The sequence below is a fragment of the Oncorhynchus clarkii genome, chromosome 2 (genome assembly GCF_045791955.1).
Source record: "Oncorhynchus clarkii lewisi isolate Uvic-CL-2024 chromosome 2, UVic_Ocla_1.0, whole genome shotgun sequence".
Lineage (NCBI taxonomy): Eukaryota > Metazoa > Chordata > Actinopteri > Salmoniformes > Salmonidae > Oncorhynchus > Oncorhynchus clarkii.
In genome coordinates, this window is record NC_092148.1 from 10317923 (window position 1) to 10333741 (window position 15819).

The 15819-nt window shown below is 44.2% G+C and overlaps 1 protein-coding gene across 1 annotated transcript in view; it reads right to left on the reverse strand.

The window, feature by feature from the left end:
- Positions 1–11624: 11624 nt before the first annotated feature.
- The window catches only part of LOC139379237 (tripartite motif-containing protein 46-like), a 49545-nt gene continuing 45350 nt past the window's right edge, over positions 11625–15819 (reverse strand). Inside the window, exon 12 of the mRNA XM_071122039.1 lies at positions 11625–12113. Within this exon, the coding sequence (XP_070978140.1) occupies positions 11705–12113 (409 nt within the window). The 3' untranslated portion in view covers positions 11625–11704. The remainder of the gene's footprint in view (positions 12114–15819) is intronic.

A 15819-nucleotide genomic window follows, 5' to 3' on the forward strand; every position in this document is an offset into this window, starting at 1 on the left:
GGCTGGTATTCACCTGGCTGGTATTTACCTGGCTGGTGTTTACCTGGCTGGTGTCCACCTGGCTGGTATTCACCTGGCTGGTATTCACCTGGCTGGTATTCACCTGGCTGGTATTTACCTGGCTGGTATTCACCTGGCTGGTGTTCACCTGGCTGGTATTCACCTGGCTGGTATTTACCTGGCTGGTATTCACCTGGCTGGTATTTACCTGGCTGGTATTCACCTGGCTGGTATTCACCTGGCTGGTATTCACCTGGCTGGTATTTACCTGGCTGGTATTCACCTGGCTGGTATTCACCTGGCTGGTATTCACCTGGCTGGTATTTACCTGGCTGGTATTCACCTGGCTGGTATTTACCTGGCTGGTATTCACCTGGCTGGTGTTTACCTGGCTGGTATTCACCTGGCTGGTATTCACCTGGCTGGTGTTCACCTGGCTGGTGTTCACCTGGCTGATGTCACCTGGCTGATGTTCACCTGGCTGGTATTCACCTGGCTGGTATTCACCTGGCTGGTATTCACCTGGCTGGTATTCAGCTGGCTGGTGTCCACCTGGCTGGTGTTCACCTGGCTGGTATTCAGCTGGCTGGTGTCCACCTGGCTGGTATTCACCTGGCTGGTATTCAGCTGGCTGGTGTTCACCTGGCTGGTATTCACCTGGCTGGTGTTCACCTGGCTGGTGTTCACCTGGACCTGGCTGGTATTCACCTGGCTGGTATTCACCTGGCTGATATTCACCTGGCTGCCGCTGTGCTGATAAATTCCTATCACAAACCACCTCTTCCTCCTCTCTTCCTCATTCTCCTCCATTTAAATCATAATTCAATTCAACTTGAATGATCTCATCTCAGGAGCCATCAAGAAAGGCAATTTACACTTGAACTATTCACTAACCATGCAAACTGTATGCTTAAATAAACCTTTCTCAGTGAATGAGATACTTTTTGTGATGTTGAATTTTTTTGAATAATAATCACTCTGTCTGACTGAGTGATTATTATGATGTTACTCAGTGATTATTATAATGTTACTCAGTGATTATTATGATGTTACTCAGTGATTATTATGATGTTACTCAGTGATTATTATGATGTTACTCAGTGATTATTATGATGTTACTCAGTGATTATTATGATGTTACTCAGTGATTATTATGATGTTACTCAGTGATTATTATAATGTTACTCAGTGATTATTATGATGTTACTCAGTGATTATTATGATGTTACTCAGTGATTATTATATAGTTACATGCTACAGTCAGGTGTGTCTTGAGCTATTCTGGTGGCCCATTATGAGACTGTGGAACAATGATTGTCAGATCAATGGCTGCCTGGGCGGATACACTGCCATTCCAGTTCTGCCAGTTTGGAGCTTGGCAGCATATACGCACGTTGACATGCGCAAATAATACCACTCCTGTTTACCTGGCATTTAAACTGGGCAAAGTCAAGTGCTGAGAGCCATTTCCCACATATATTGTCCCATTAGTCTATGAAAATATGACAACTTTATAATATAGCCCATGCCAGACCCATCTGGAACATTCTCATATGACAGACATACTATTGGCATTGTTCGGGCACAGGGAGAGAACACATGAAAACGGAGACAGATGTGTGAGAGAGGAGAGTGAAAGAGAGAACACACATGCCCAGGTTCATGTGTTTTCTCAGAGGAGATCAGGTGTAGCTAGCAGCAGGTGTCTCTTACCTGTATGAGGCTGGTCGTGGCGCAGTGGCTGTTCAGTGTGAGGACCGGAGATTACCAGAGGGAGTGTGTGTGTTCTATTTAACTACCTGGATACTTCCTGCTCCTTCTCTGTTGCTTTGACAACAGCCACAGAGGCAAGGCTTTGTTTTCAACCCTCACTCCCTTCTCCCTCCCCTCCAAGTTAACTCCACCTTGTGGATCTAGGTGAACAGACTATGGTGAGGACTGTACCTAGACCTCCAATTAATAATAAAAGTAACTCTAGCAGCTAGCCCTTTGGTAACCATGGTGATATTTCTGATACCTTGCTGCTTTATATTTACTTACCTTTGAGTCATTTATCAGACGCTCTTATCCAGAGTGACTTACACGAGCAATTAGGGTTTAGTGCCTTGCTCAAGAGTAATCTATCCATTTTTCACCTAGTTGGCTCAGGGATTCAAACCAGTGACCTTTCGGTTACTGGCCCAACGCTCTTAACCACTAGGCTACCTGCCGACCCATCTTACTAGAGGGCACAAAACAGACCAACAGAAGTAACAGGTTTGATTGTCCCACATGCACAGCATCAGATAAACATGACCTGCTTTTGGTCTGTGCAAAATGTTCCCTGTTTTATCACACTGCCAAGGCTATCTGGAACTTTCCACAGAGGACACGTGTCAACATCTCATGTATTGGTTCAATAAGACCAGTGTGTATAAAGAGGAGGACTGAGCCCAGTAGACTACATTAGTTCTGAAGAGGTATTGTTTCAGAATGAGGGATGCTGTAGCTCTGCTGGTGTTGTTGTTGTTCTGTCTGTCTGGGACATGGGCTCAGGGCCAGAGTGGAGGGGTTAGGGAGAATGACATCACTCTACAGGGTCACAGTGAACAGGGGGAGAGAGCAGGGAGAGTGATGCTGAACCGTTGACCACCCAGCCTGACATCTGGACTGAACTGAAGGAGCTGAGAGACATGGTGGTGGAACAGAGAGTGGAGCTGAGGAACATGGTGGTGGAACAGAGAGTGGAGCTGAGGAACATGGTGGTGGAACAGAGAGAGGAGCTGAGGAACATGGTGGTGGAACAGAGAGTGGAGCTGAGGAACATGGTGGTGGAACAGAGAGTGGAGCTGAGGAACATGGTGGTGGAACAGAGAGTGGAGCTGAGGAACATGGTGGTGGAAAAGAGAGTAGAGCTGAGGAACATGGTGGAGGAACAGAGAGTGGAGCTGAGGAACATGGTGGTGGAACAGAGAGTGGAGCTGAGGAACATGGTGGTGGAACAGAGAGAGGAGCTGAGGAACATGGTGGTGGAACAGAGAGTAGAGCTGAGGAACATGGTGGAGGAACAGAGAGAGGAGCTGAGGAACATGGTGGTGGAACAGAGTGGAGCTGAGGAACATGATGGTGGAACAGAGAGAGGAGCTGAGGAACATGGTGGAGGAACAGAGAGAGGAGCTGAGGAACATGGTGGTGGAACAGAGAGTGGAGCTGAGGAACATGGTGGCCAGAGTGACAGCCAGTGAGGGTCAGTGAGGGTCAGTGAGGGTCAGGCAGTGGAACTGAAGAGAGAGAACTCAGGTAAAGAAGGGTGTTTGTGTATAATAATAGCAAATTCAGGATATAGGGCAATTGGGACTTCAACCCGAGTCCCTGCAAGTGTCAGTCCAACGTCTTAGCCATTACACCAAGAGATCCAAACTGTTGTACCACGGGGACTACACTATGTTCGTTGCATGTGGGTTAGCTTCTTTTCCATTCAGTAGGGATTAAAAAAACTCATGTTATTGTAGTTTGAGACTGGACTGAGTGCCAGTAAGAGCCAGGTGGAGGAGCTGAAAGGAGGTGGAGGAGCTGAAAGGAAAGGTGGAGGAGAGGTGGAGGAGCTGAAAGGAGGTGGAGGAGCTGAAAGGAGAGGTGGAGGAGCTGAAAGGAGAGGTGGAGGAGCTGAAAGGAGAGGTGGAGGAGCTGAAAGGAGGTGGAGGAGCTGAAAGGAGAGGTGGAGGAGCTGAAAGGAGAGGTGGAGGAGCTGAAATGAGAGGTGGAGGAGCTGAAAGGAGAGGTGGAGGAGAGGTGGAGGAGCTGAAAGGAGGTGGAGGAGTTCAAAGGAGAGGTGGAGGAGAGGTGGAGGAGCTGAAAGGAGGTGGAGGAGCTGAAAGGAGAGGTGGAGGAGCTGAAAGGAGAAGTGAAGGAGCTGAAAGGAGAGGTGGAGGAGCTGAAAGGAGAGGTGGAGGAGCTGAAAGGAGAGGTGGAGGAACTGAAAGGAGAGGTGGAGGAGCTGAAAGGAGAGGTGGAGGAACTGAAAGGAGAGGTGGAGGAGCTGAAAGGAGAGGTGGAGGAGAGGTGGAGGAGCTGAAAGGAGGTGGAGGAGCTGAAAGGAGAGGTGGAGGAGAGGTGGAGGAGCTGAGAGGAGGTGGAGGAGCTGAAAGGAGAGGTGGAGGAGCTGAAAGGAGAAGTGAAGGAGCTGAAAGGAGAGGTGGAGGAGCTGAAAGGAGAGGTGGAGGAGCTGAAAGGAGAGGTGGAGGAACTGAAAGGGGGAGGGGAGGGTCTGAAGAGAGAGAACACAGGTAAGACAAACACAGACTTTCAGAATCTCATTGTATCTAATGTGGTGTGGGAATATGTTCATTTTATGAATTTATCTTACTCAACATACAGTGACTTATTGAACTATTTTGTGCTCAGACAGACAGAAGCTGGCCTTCTCTGCTGGTTTGTCTAACTCAAGAAAGGACCGTTTGATACTGAGACCCAACTGATCTACACCAAAGTCTTCACCAACATTGGCAACACCCACAACCCACATACAGGTACTGCTACTACATATATGACATTAGTAACAGACACCTACAACCCACATACAGGTACTGCTGCTACGTATATGACATTAGTAACAGACACCTACAACCCACATACAGGTACTGCTGCTACGTATATGACATTAGTTACAGACACCTACAACCCACATACAGGTACTGCTGCTCGTTATATGACATTAGTAACAGACAACTACAGCCCAGTGACAGGTACTGCTGCTACGTATATGACATTAGTAACAGACACCTAAAGCCCAGTGACAGGTACTGCTGCTACGTATATGACATTAGTAACAGACACCTACAACCCACATACAGGTACTGCTGCTACGTATATGACATTAGTTACAGACACCTACAACCCACATACAGGTACTGCTGCTCGTTATATGACATTAGTAACAGACAACTACAGCCCAGTGACAGGTACTGCTGCTACGTATATGACATTAGTAACAGACACATACAGCCCAGTGACAGGTACTGCTGCTACGTACAGTGCCTTGCGAAAGTATTCGGCCCCCTTGAACTTTGCGACCTTTTGCCACATTTCAGGCTTCAAACATAAAGATGTAAAACTGTATTTTTTTGTGAAGAATCAACAACAAGTGGGACACATTCATGAAGTGGAACGACATTTATTGGATATTTCAAACTTTTTTAACAAATCAAAAACTGAAAAATTGGGCGTGCAAAATTATTCAGCCCCTTTACTTTCAGTGCAGCAAACTCTTTCCAGAAGTTCAGTGAGGATCTCTGAATGATCCAATGTTGACCTAAATGACTAATGATGATAAATACAATCCACCTGTGTGTAATCAAGTCTCCGTATAAATGCACCTGCACTGTGATAGTCTCAGAGGTCCGTCAAAAGCGCAGAGAGCATCATGAAGAACAAGGAACACACCAGGCAGGTCCGAGATACTGTTGTGAAGAAGTTTAAAGCCGGATTTCCCAAGCTTTAAACATCCCAAGGAGCACTGTGCAAGCGATAATATTGAAATGCAGCCAAGAGGCCCATGATCACTCTGGATGAACTGCAGAGATCTACAGCTGAGGTGGGAGACTCTGTCCATAGGACAACATATATTGCACAAATCTGGCCTTTATGGAAGAGTGGCAAGAAGAAAGCCATTTCTTAAAGATATCCATAAAAAGTGTTGTTTAAAGTATGCCACAAGCCACCTGGGAGACACACCAAACATGTGGAAGAAGGTGCTCTGGTCAGATGAAACCAAAATTGAACTTTTTGGCAACAATGCAAAACGTTATGTTTGGCGTAAAAGCAACACAGCTGAACACACCATCCCCACTGTCAAACATGGTGGTGGCAGCATCATGGTTTGGGCCTGCTTTTCTTCAACAGGGACAGGGAAGATGGTTAAAATTGATGGGAAGATGGATGGAGCCAAATACAGGACCATTCTGGAAGAAAACCTGATGGAGTCTGCAAAAGACCTGAGATTGGGACGGAGATTTGTCTTCCAACAAGACAATGATCCAAAACATAAAGCAAAATCTACAATGGAATGGTTCAAAAATAAACATATCCAGGTGTTAGAATGGCCAAGTCAAAGTCCAGACCTGAATCCAATCGAGAATCTGTGGAAAGAACTGAAAACTGCTGTTCACAAATGCTCTCCATCCAACCTCACTGAGCTCGAGCTGTTTTGCAAGGAGGAATGGGAAAAAATGTCAGTCTCTCGATGTGCAAAACTGATAGAGACATACCCCAAGCGACTTACAGCTGTAATCGCAGCAAAAGGTGGCGCTACAAAGTATTAACTTAATAACGGGGCTGAATAATTTTGCACGCCCAATTTTTCAGTTTTTGATTTGTTAAAAAAGTTTGAAATATCCAATAAATGTCGTTCCACTTCATGATTGTGTCCCACTTGTTGTTGATTCTTCACAAAATAATACAGTTTTATATCTTTATGTTTGAAGCCTGAAATGTGGCAAAAGGTCGCAAAGTTCAAGGGGGCCGAATACTTTCGCAAGGCACTGTACATGTACCTTCCCTCAGGCTATGGTCTCTAGGAAGATTCAAATCAACGTTGCCCCTTCAGTGGCTTCCTGCTCTTCCCTATATGAGGCCAGAGAGAAGCAAAACAAAAGCTGTGATGAAATCAGACGCTAAATCTGAGTTCAAAGAGCCATGAATTTTCTCATAACGACCCGTCAATTCAACGTGATGTAATAACTAATGACCAGTGTCTTCTGTTCTATGTTCTAAATTTGACAACACAAGTATGCAGGGTTCTTGAATGTCCCAGTGATTCCTCTTCCTGTCTGGTCCTCATTACTGATACAGAACATCATCCACATAACATCTCAATGTAACTGTTGAATTGTTTATTCCTTTTTCTCATGACGTTTACAAACATTCTGCCAGCATGGAAAAGTCTAAATGAGGGAGATGCTACAGTCTAAAGTCATTCAAGTGCTGTAAGGTATAAGACAACTGTATTTTACAACCAGGATCATTCAGGACAGACAGAACAGAAAGCATGGTTGTTACAGCCAGACCTCCGAGCAACAGATTGGATTGGATTGGACTGGACTCTCTCTATATAAATATATGTGGAGGCTGCTGAGGGGAGGACGGCTCATAATAATGACTGGAATGGAGTGGAATAAAACACATGAAAACCATGTTCTTGATACCATTCCATTCACTCCATTCCAGCCATTATTATTAGCTGTTCTCCCCTCAGCAGGCTCTATTGATATATATTCAGTACCAGTCAAAAGTCTGGACACACCTACTCAGTCAAGGGTTTTTCTTTATTTGTACTGTTTTCTACATTGTAGAATAATAGTGAAGACATCAAAACTATGAAATAACACATATGGAATCATGTAGTAACCAAAAAAGTGTTAAACAAATCAAAATATATTTTATATTTGAGATTCTTAAAAGTAGCCACCCTGTGCCTTGATGGCAGCTTTGCACACTCTTGGCATTCTCTCAACCAGCATCATGAGGTAGTCACCTGGAATGCATTTCAATTAACCTCTCTGGGCTAGGGGGCAGTATTTTGACGCCTGGATTAAAAGCGTGCCCAAAGTAAACTGCCTGTTACTCAGGCCCAAAAGCTAGGATATGCATATAATTGGATAGATTTGTATAGAAAACACTCAAAAGTTTCTAAAACTGTTAAAAATAATGTCTGTGAGTATAACAGAACTGATAGAACTGAATACACGAGGACAAACCATCCCCCAAAAAATCTGCCCACCACTGATTCCAATGGCTGTCATGTTTAATATGAAGGGAAAACCTCCCAGATTGCAGTTCCTAGGGCATCCACTAGATGTCAACAGTCTTTAGAAAGAGTGTCAGGCTTGTTTTTGGAAAAATTAGCTAGAATTTGTAGCTTTTCTAAGTGGCTCCCATTTTCGCTGTAGTGTTTTAATGAGCGTGGATGAGAGCGTGCACTTTGTTGTTTATCTCCGGTAAAGACAATAACGATTCTCTGTTTTAAATTTGATCATTTATTTACGTGTTATCGTACCTGAGGTTTGATTATAAACGTTGTTTGGCTTGTTTGGAGAAGTTTATTGGCAACGTTTGGGAGTCATTTTGTATGCATTTTGAAGGAGGGATTATTGAATGAAGCGTGCCAGCTAAACTGAGTTTTTGGAGATATAAAGAAGGACTTTATCGAACAAAAGGACCATTTGTGATGTAGCTGGGACCTTTTGGAGTGCCAGCAGAAGAAGATCTTCAAAAGGTAAGGCATTTATTTTATTGCTATTTCTGACTTTCGTGGCGCCCCTGCCTGGTTGGAAAATGTTTTTAATTATTTTGTGTTTGGGGCGCTGTCCTCAGATAATCGCATGGTGTGCTTTCGCCGTAAAGCCTTTTTGAAATCTGACACAGCAGCTGGATTAACAAGATGTTAAGCTTTTTTTCTGATATATGACACTTGTATTTTCATGAATGTTAAATATGACTATTTCCATCATTTGAATTTCGCGCTCTGCAATTTCACCAGATGTTGTCGAGGTGGGTCGCTAGCGCCACGTCTAGCCCAAAGAGGTTTTAACAGGTGTGCCTTGTTAAAAGTTAATTTGTGGAATTAATTTCCTTCTTAATGTGTTTGAGCCAATCAGTTGTGCTGCGACAAGGTAGGGGTGGTATACAGAAGATAGTCCTTTTTGGTAAAAGACCAAGTCCATATTATGGCAAGAACAGCTCAAATAAGCAAAGAGAAACGACAGTCCATCATTACTTTAAGACATGGCTCTCATGAGGACCGCCACAGGAAAGGAAGACCCAGAGTTACTTCTGCTGCAGAGGATAAGTTAATTAGAGTTAACTGCACATCAGACTGCAGCCCAAATAAATGCCTCACAGAGCTCAAGTAACAGACACCTCAACATCAACTGTTCAGAGACTGCATGGATCAGGCCTTCGTGATCGAATTGCTGCAAATAAACCATTACTAAAGGACACCAATAAGAAGAAGGGACTTGCTTGGGCCAAGAAACACAAGCAATGGACATTAGACTGGTGGAAATCTGTCCTTTGGTCTGATTAGTCAAAATTTTAGATTTTTGGTTCTAACTGCAGTGTCTTTGTGAGAAGCAGAGTTGGTAAACAGATGATCTCTGCATGTGTTGGTCCCACCGTGAAGCATGGAAGAGGAGGTGTGATGGTGTGGGGGTGCTTTGCTGGTGACACTGTCTGTGATTTATTTAGAATTCAAGGCACACTTAACCAGAATGGCTACCACAGCATTCTGCAGCGATACACCACCCCATCTGGATTAGTGGGACTATCATTTGTTTTTTAACAGGACAATAACTCAACACACTTCCAGACTGTGAAAGGGCTATTTGATCAAGAATGATGGACTGCTGCATCAGATGACCTGGCCTCCACAAATATATTTGTTAAACACTTTTTTGGTTACTACATGATTCCAAATGTGTTATTTCATTGTTTTGATGTCTTCACTATTATTAGAAAATAGTTAAAATAAACTTTTGACGCGTACTGTATATACAGTGCCTTGCGAAAGTATTCGGCCCCCTTGAACTTTGCGACCTTTTGCCACATTTCAGGCTTCAAACATAAAGATATAAAACTGTATTTTTTTGTGAAAAATCAACAACAAGTGGGACACAATCATGAAGTGGAACGACATTTATTGGATATTTCAAACTTTTTTAACAAATCAAAAACTGAAAAATTGGGCGTGCAAAATTATTCAGCCCCTTTACTTTCAGTGCAGCAAACTCTCTCCAGAAGTTCAGTGAGGATCTCTGAATGATCCAATGTTGACCTAAATGACTGTTGATGATAAATACAATCCACCTGTGTGTAATCAAGTCTCCGTATAAATGCATCTGCACTGTGATAGTCTCAGACGCCCAATTTTTCAGTTTTTGATTTGTTAAAAAAGTTTGAAATATCCAATAAATGTCGTTCCACTTCATGATTGTGTCCCACTTGTTGTTGATTCTTCACAAAAAAATACAGTTTTATATCTTTATGTTTGAAGCCTGAAATGTGGCAAAAGGTCGCAAAGTTCAAGGGGGCCGAATACTTTCGCAAGGCACTGTATATATCTCCCTCTCTCTCTGTCTCTCACTCTCTCTCACACACACACACGTACACACATGCATTCAAGGAAAAATACACACTCTCACACACACACACACTCAATATACTGTATGAATACTGACAGTCTGAGCCTTGACCCTGTAAGATCTATCTTTTTAGTAATAATCTGTTGAGTAAAAATGTATTATTGCCAGTCATAATAATCATAAAAGCTATGAATAAAAAGCTATAAAACAGTATAAATATTCAGCCAGCTCAGATGAGAATGATAAAATAAGTATTATAATTTTAATTCAGGTGAACACACACACATCCTAAATCTTCCCATTGACATCAACGCATGATTTACGCAAAATCCTTTCTATCCATAATGTGTAAATCCCATTCATCTCTATTTTGTCTGAAAATATAGAATAGATATTTATACCCTCTTGATTTGTAATACATGTTTGAAGCTTATGAGAGAATCTTCCACAATGTGAGCATTTTGGTTTGGTTTCAAACAATAAGATCTATGTGAAGTGCAGGTAGCATGAGTCCTAACAGATAACGTCCACTCATGAGCCCTTTAGCAGTTAACGTCGCACTCATGAGTCAATTACCAGTTAAGATCCCACCCATGAGCCCTTTAACAGTTAACATCCCACCCATGAGTCATTTACCAGTTAACGTCCCACTCATGAGTCATTTAACAATAAACGTCCCACTCATGAGCCCTTTAACAGTTAACGTCCCACTCATGAGTCATTTACCAGTTAACATCCCACTCATGAGTCATTTAACATGTAACGTCCCACTCATGAGCCCTTTAACAGATAACAGTTAACGTCCCACTCATGAGTCATTTACCAGTTAACGTCCCACTCATGAGTCATTTAACAGTTAACGTCCCACTCATGAGTCATTTAACAGTTAACATCCCACTCATGAGTCATTTAACAGTTAACGTCCCACTCATGAGTCATTTAACAGTTAACGTCCCACTCATGAGCCCTTTAACAGTTAACGTCCCACTCATGAGTCATTTACCAGTTAACATCCCACTCATGAGTCATTTAACATGTAACGTCCCACTCATGAGCCCTTTAACAGATAACAGTTAACGTCCCACTCATGAGTCATTTACCAGTTAACGTCCCACTCATGAGTCATTTAACAGTTAACGTCCCACTCATGAGTAATTTAACAGTTAACATCCCACTCATGAGTCATTTAACAGTTAACGTCCCACTCATGAGTCATTTACCAGTTAACATCCCACTCATGAGTCATTTAACATGTAACGTCCCACTCATGAGCCCTTTAACAGATAATGTCCCACTCATGAGCCCTTTAACAGATAACGTCCCACTCATGAGCCCTTTAACAGTTAATGTCCCACAAATGAGTCCTTTTCAGATGCAACACAGCAACAGTTGGAATCACAGAATACACGTATCCTGATGTAACCTGCAGAACGCTTTATAATCCCCTGGATTACGGGACATTGACATTCTTCTATTCTGCATAATGTACATCATCAACAGTTGCAGATATTACAAATGAAACATAAACATAAACAAGTAAACATCAAGTTGATGAAGGGTCTTTCCACATCATTCCACTCCATACTTCTTCAGTTACCTAAATTGGTGGCGCGTGATTGGATGGTAACCCTTCTGTGCGGTGGCTCCTCTGTGCTCCGATTGGCCACCAGCTCCTGCAGCTGCAGTGCCCCTCCACCAATGAAACAAAAGGCCGGGCACACAGGGGCAGAGCAATCCACATGCCCCTCCCACAGGGTGCGCAGCGAGTGGGCGTCGTAGAACGTGACCCGCCCCTTTTCGAAGTCCAGACAAACCCCCAGGCGCGGAGGCAGGGGGGCAGTAGGGGGGCCATGGTTGTTCCCATGGGTACTGTGGTGTAAGTTTGCTGCCCCCTGGGGTAAGAGGACCTTGCCCATGCCCATGGTGAGGAAGCAGAAGGGAGGGGAGGAGTCTGGGGAATCCTCAGCCCCACTGTCATGGCCACTGTCTGGATCATAGCTGGAGAGAGGGAAGGGGGAGGATGGAAGGGAGAGAGAGAGGAGGGGGAACGGGAAGAGAGAAGGGGGGATGGGGAGTGAGGAAGAGGGAGGACGGGGGAGACTGAGTTTACTTGGTTAGTTTTAGTGTCACTGGAGCCACTTCTACCTCCCTCTGTCCCCCTCCCTCTACCTCCCTCTGTCCCCCTACCTCTACCTCCCTCTGTCCCCCCTACCTTTACCTCCCTCTGTGCCCCCTACCTCTACCTCAACCCTCGCAAGGCTGCAGGCCCAGATGGCATCCCCAGCCGCGCCTTCAGAGCATGCGCAGACCAGCTGGCTGGTGTGTTTACGGACATATTCAATCAATCCCTATCCCAGTCTGTTGTTCCCACATGCTTCAAGAGGGCCACCATTGTTCCTGTTCCCAAGAAAGCTAAGGTAACTGAGCTAAACGACTACCGCCCCGTAGCACTCACTTCCGTCATCATGAAGTGCTTTGAGAGACTAGTCAAGGACCATATCACCTCCACCCTACCTGACACCCTAGACCCAATCCAATTTGCTTACCGCCCAAATAGGTCCACAGACGATGCAATCTCAACCACACTGCACACTGCCCTAACCCATCTGGACAAGAGGAATACCTATGTGAGAATGCTGTTCATCGACTACAGCTCGGCATTTAACACCATAGTGCCCTCCAAGCTCGTCATCAAGCTCGAGACCCTGGGTCTCGACCCCGCCCTGTGCAACTGGATACTGGACTTCCTGACGGGCCACCCCAGGTGGTGAGGGTAGGTAACAACATCTCCACCCCGCTGATCCTCAACACTGGGGCCCCCACAAGGGTGCGTTCTGAGCCCTCTCCTGTACTCCCTGTTCACCCACGACTGCGTGGCCACGCACGCCTCCAACTCAATCATCAAGTTTGCAGACGACACTACAGTGGTAGGCTTGATTACCAACAACGACGAGACGGCCTACAGGGAGGAGGTGAGGGCCCTCGGAGTGTGGTGTCAGGAAAATAACCTCACACTCAACGTCAACAAAACTAAGGAGATGATTGTGGACTTCAGGAAACAGCAGAGGGAATATCCCCCTATCCACATCGATGGGACAGTAGTGGAGAGGGTAGTAAGTTTTAAGTTCCTCGGCGTACACATCACAGACAAACTGAACTGGTCCACCCACACAGACAGCATCGTGAAGAAGGCGCAGCAGCGCCTCTTCAACCTCAGGAGGCTGAAGAAATTTGGCTTGTCACCTAAAGCACTCACAAACTTCTACAGATGCACAATCGAGAGCAACCTGTCGGGCTGTATCACCGCCTGGTACGGCAACTGCTCCGCCCACAACCGTAAGGTTCTCCAGAGGGTAGTGAGGTCTGCACAACGCATCACTGGGGGCAAACTACCTGCCCTCCAGAACACCTACACCACCTGATATCACAGGAAGGCCATAAAGATCATCAAGGACAACAACCACCCGAGCCACTGCCTGTTCACCCCGCTATCATCCAGAAGGCGAGGTCAGTACAGGTGCATCAAAGCTGGGACCGAGAGACTGAAAAACAGCTTCTATCTCAAGGCCATCAGACTGTTAAACAGCCACCACTAACAGTGAGTGGCTGCTGCCAACACACTGACTCAACTCCAGCCACTTTAATAATGGGAATTGATGGGAAATGATGTAAAATATATCACTAGCCACTTTAAACAATGCTACCTAATATAATGTTTACATACCCTACAATATTCATCTTATTTGTATATGTACAGTGCCTAGCGAAAGTATTCGGGCCCCTTGAACTTTGCGACCTTTTGCCACATTTCAGGCTTCAAACATAAAGATATAAAATTGTATTTTTTTGTAAAGAATCAACAACAAGTGGGACACAATCATGAAGTGGAACGACATTTATTGGATATTTCAAACTTTTTTAACAAATCAAAAACTGAAAAATTGGGCGTGCAAAATTATTCAGCCCCTTTAAGTTAATACTTTGTAGCGCCACCTTTTGCTGCGATTACAGCTGTAAGTCGCTTGGGGTATGTCTCTATCAGTTTTGCACATCGAGAGACTGACATTTTTTCCCATTCCTCCTTGCAAAACAGCTCGAGCTAAGTGAGGTTGGATGGAGAGCATTTGTGAACAGCAGTTTTCAGTTCTTTCCACAGATTCTCGATTGGATTCAGGTCTGGACTTTGACTTGGCCATTCTAACACCTGGATATGTTTCTTTTTGAACCATTCCATTGTAGATTTTGCTTTATGTTTTGGATCATTGTCTTGTTGGAAGACAAATCTCCGTCCCAGTCTCAGGTCTTTTACAGACTCCATCAGGTTTTCTTCCAGAATGGTCCTGTATTTGGCTCCATCCATCTTCCCATCAATTTTAACCATCTTCCCTGTCCCTGCTGAAGAAAAGCAGGCCCAAACCATGATGCTGCCACCACCATGTTTGACAGTGGGGATGGTGTGTTCAGGGTGATGAGCTGTGTTGCTTTTACGCCAAACATAACGTCTTGCATTGTTGCCAAAAAGTTCAATTTTGGTTTCATCTGACCAGAGCACCTTCTTCCACATGTTTGGTGTGTCTCCCAGGTGGCTTGTGGCAAACTTTAAACAACACTTTTTATGGATATCTTTAAGAAATGGCTTTCTTCTTGCCACTCTTCCATAAAGGCCAGATTTGTGCAATATACGACTGATTGTTGTCCTATGGACAGAGTCTCCCACCTCACCTGTAGATCTCTGCAGTTCATCCAGAGTGATCATGGGCCTCTTGGCTGCATCTCTGATCAGTCTTCTCCTTGTATGAGCTGAAAGTTTAGAGGGACGGCCAGGTCTTGGTAGATTTGCAGTGGTCTGATACTCCTTCCATTTCAATATTATCGCTTGCACAGTGCTCCTTGGGATGTTTAAAGCTTGGGAAATCTTTTTGTATCCAAATCCGGCTTTAAACTTCTTCACAACAGTATCTCGGACCTGCCTGGTGTGTTCCTTGTTCTTCATGATGCTCTCTGCGCTTTTGACGGACCTCTGAGACTATCACAGTGCAGATGCATTTATACGGAGACTTGATTACACACAGGTGGATTGTATTTATCATCATTAGTCATTTAGGTCAACATTGGATCATTCAGAGATCCTCACTGAACTTCTGGAGAGAGTTTGCTGCACTGAAAGTAAAGGGGCTGAATAATTTTGCACGCCCAATTTTTCAGTTTTTGATTTGTTAAAAAAGTTTGAAATATCCAATAAATGTCGTTCCACTTCATGATTGTGTCCCACTTGTTGTTGATTCTTCACAAAAAAATACAGTTTTATATCTTTATGTTTGAAGCCTGAAATGTGGCAAAAGGTCGCAAAGTTCAAGGGGGCCGAATACTTTCGCAAGGCACTGTATATACTGTACTCTATATCATCTACTGCATCTTTATGTAATACATGTATCACTAGCCACTTTAACTATGCCACTTTGTTTACATACTCATCTCATATGTATATACTGCACTCAATACCATCTACTGTATCTTGCCTATGCCGTTCTGTACCATCACTCATTCATATATCTTTATGTACATATTCTTTATCCCCTTACACTTGTGTCTATAAGGTAGTAGTTTTGGAAATGTTAGCTAGATTACTTGTTGGTTATTACTGCATTGTCGGAACTAGAAGCACAAGCATTTCGCTACACTCGCATTAACATCTGCTAACCAT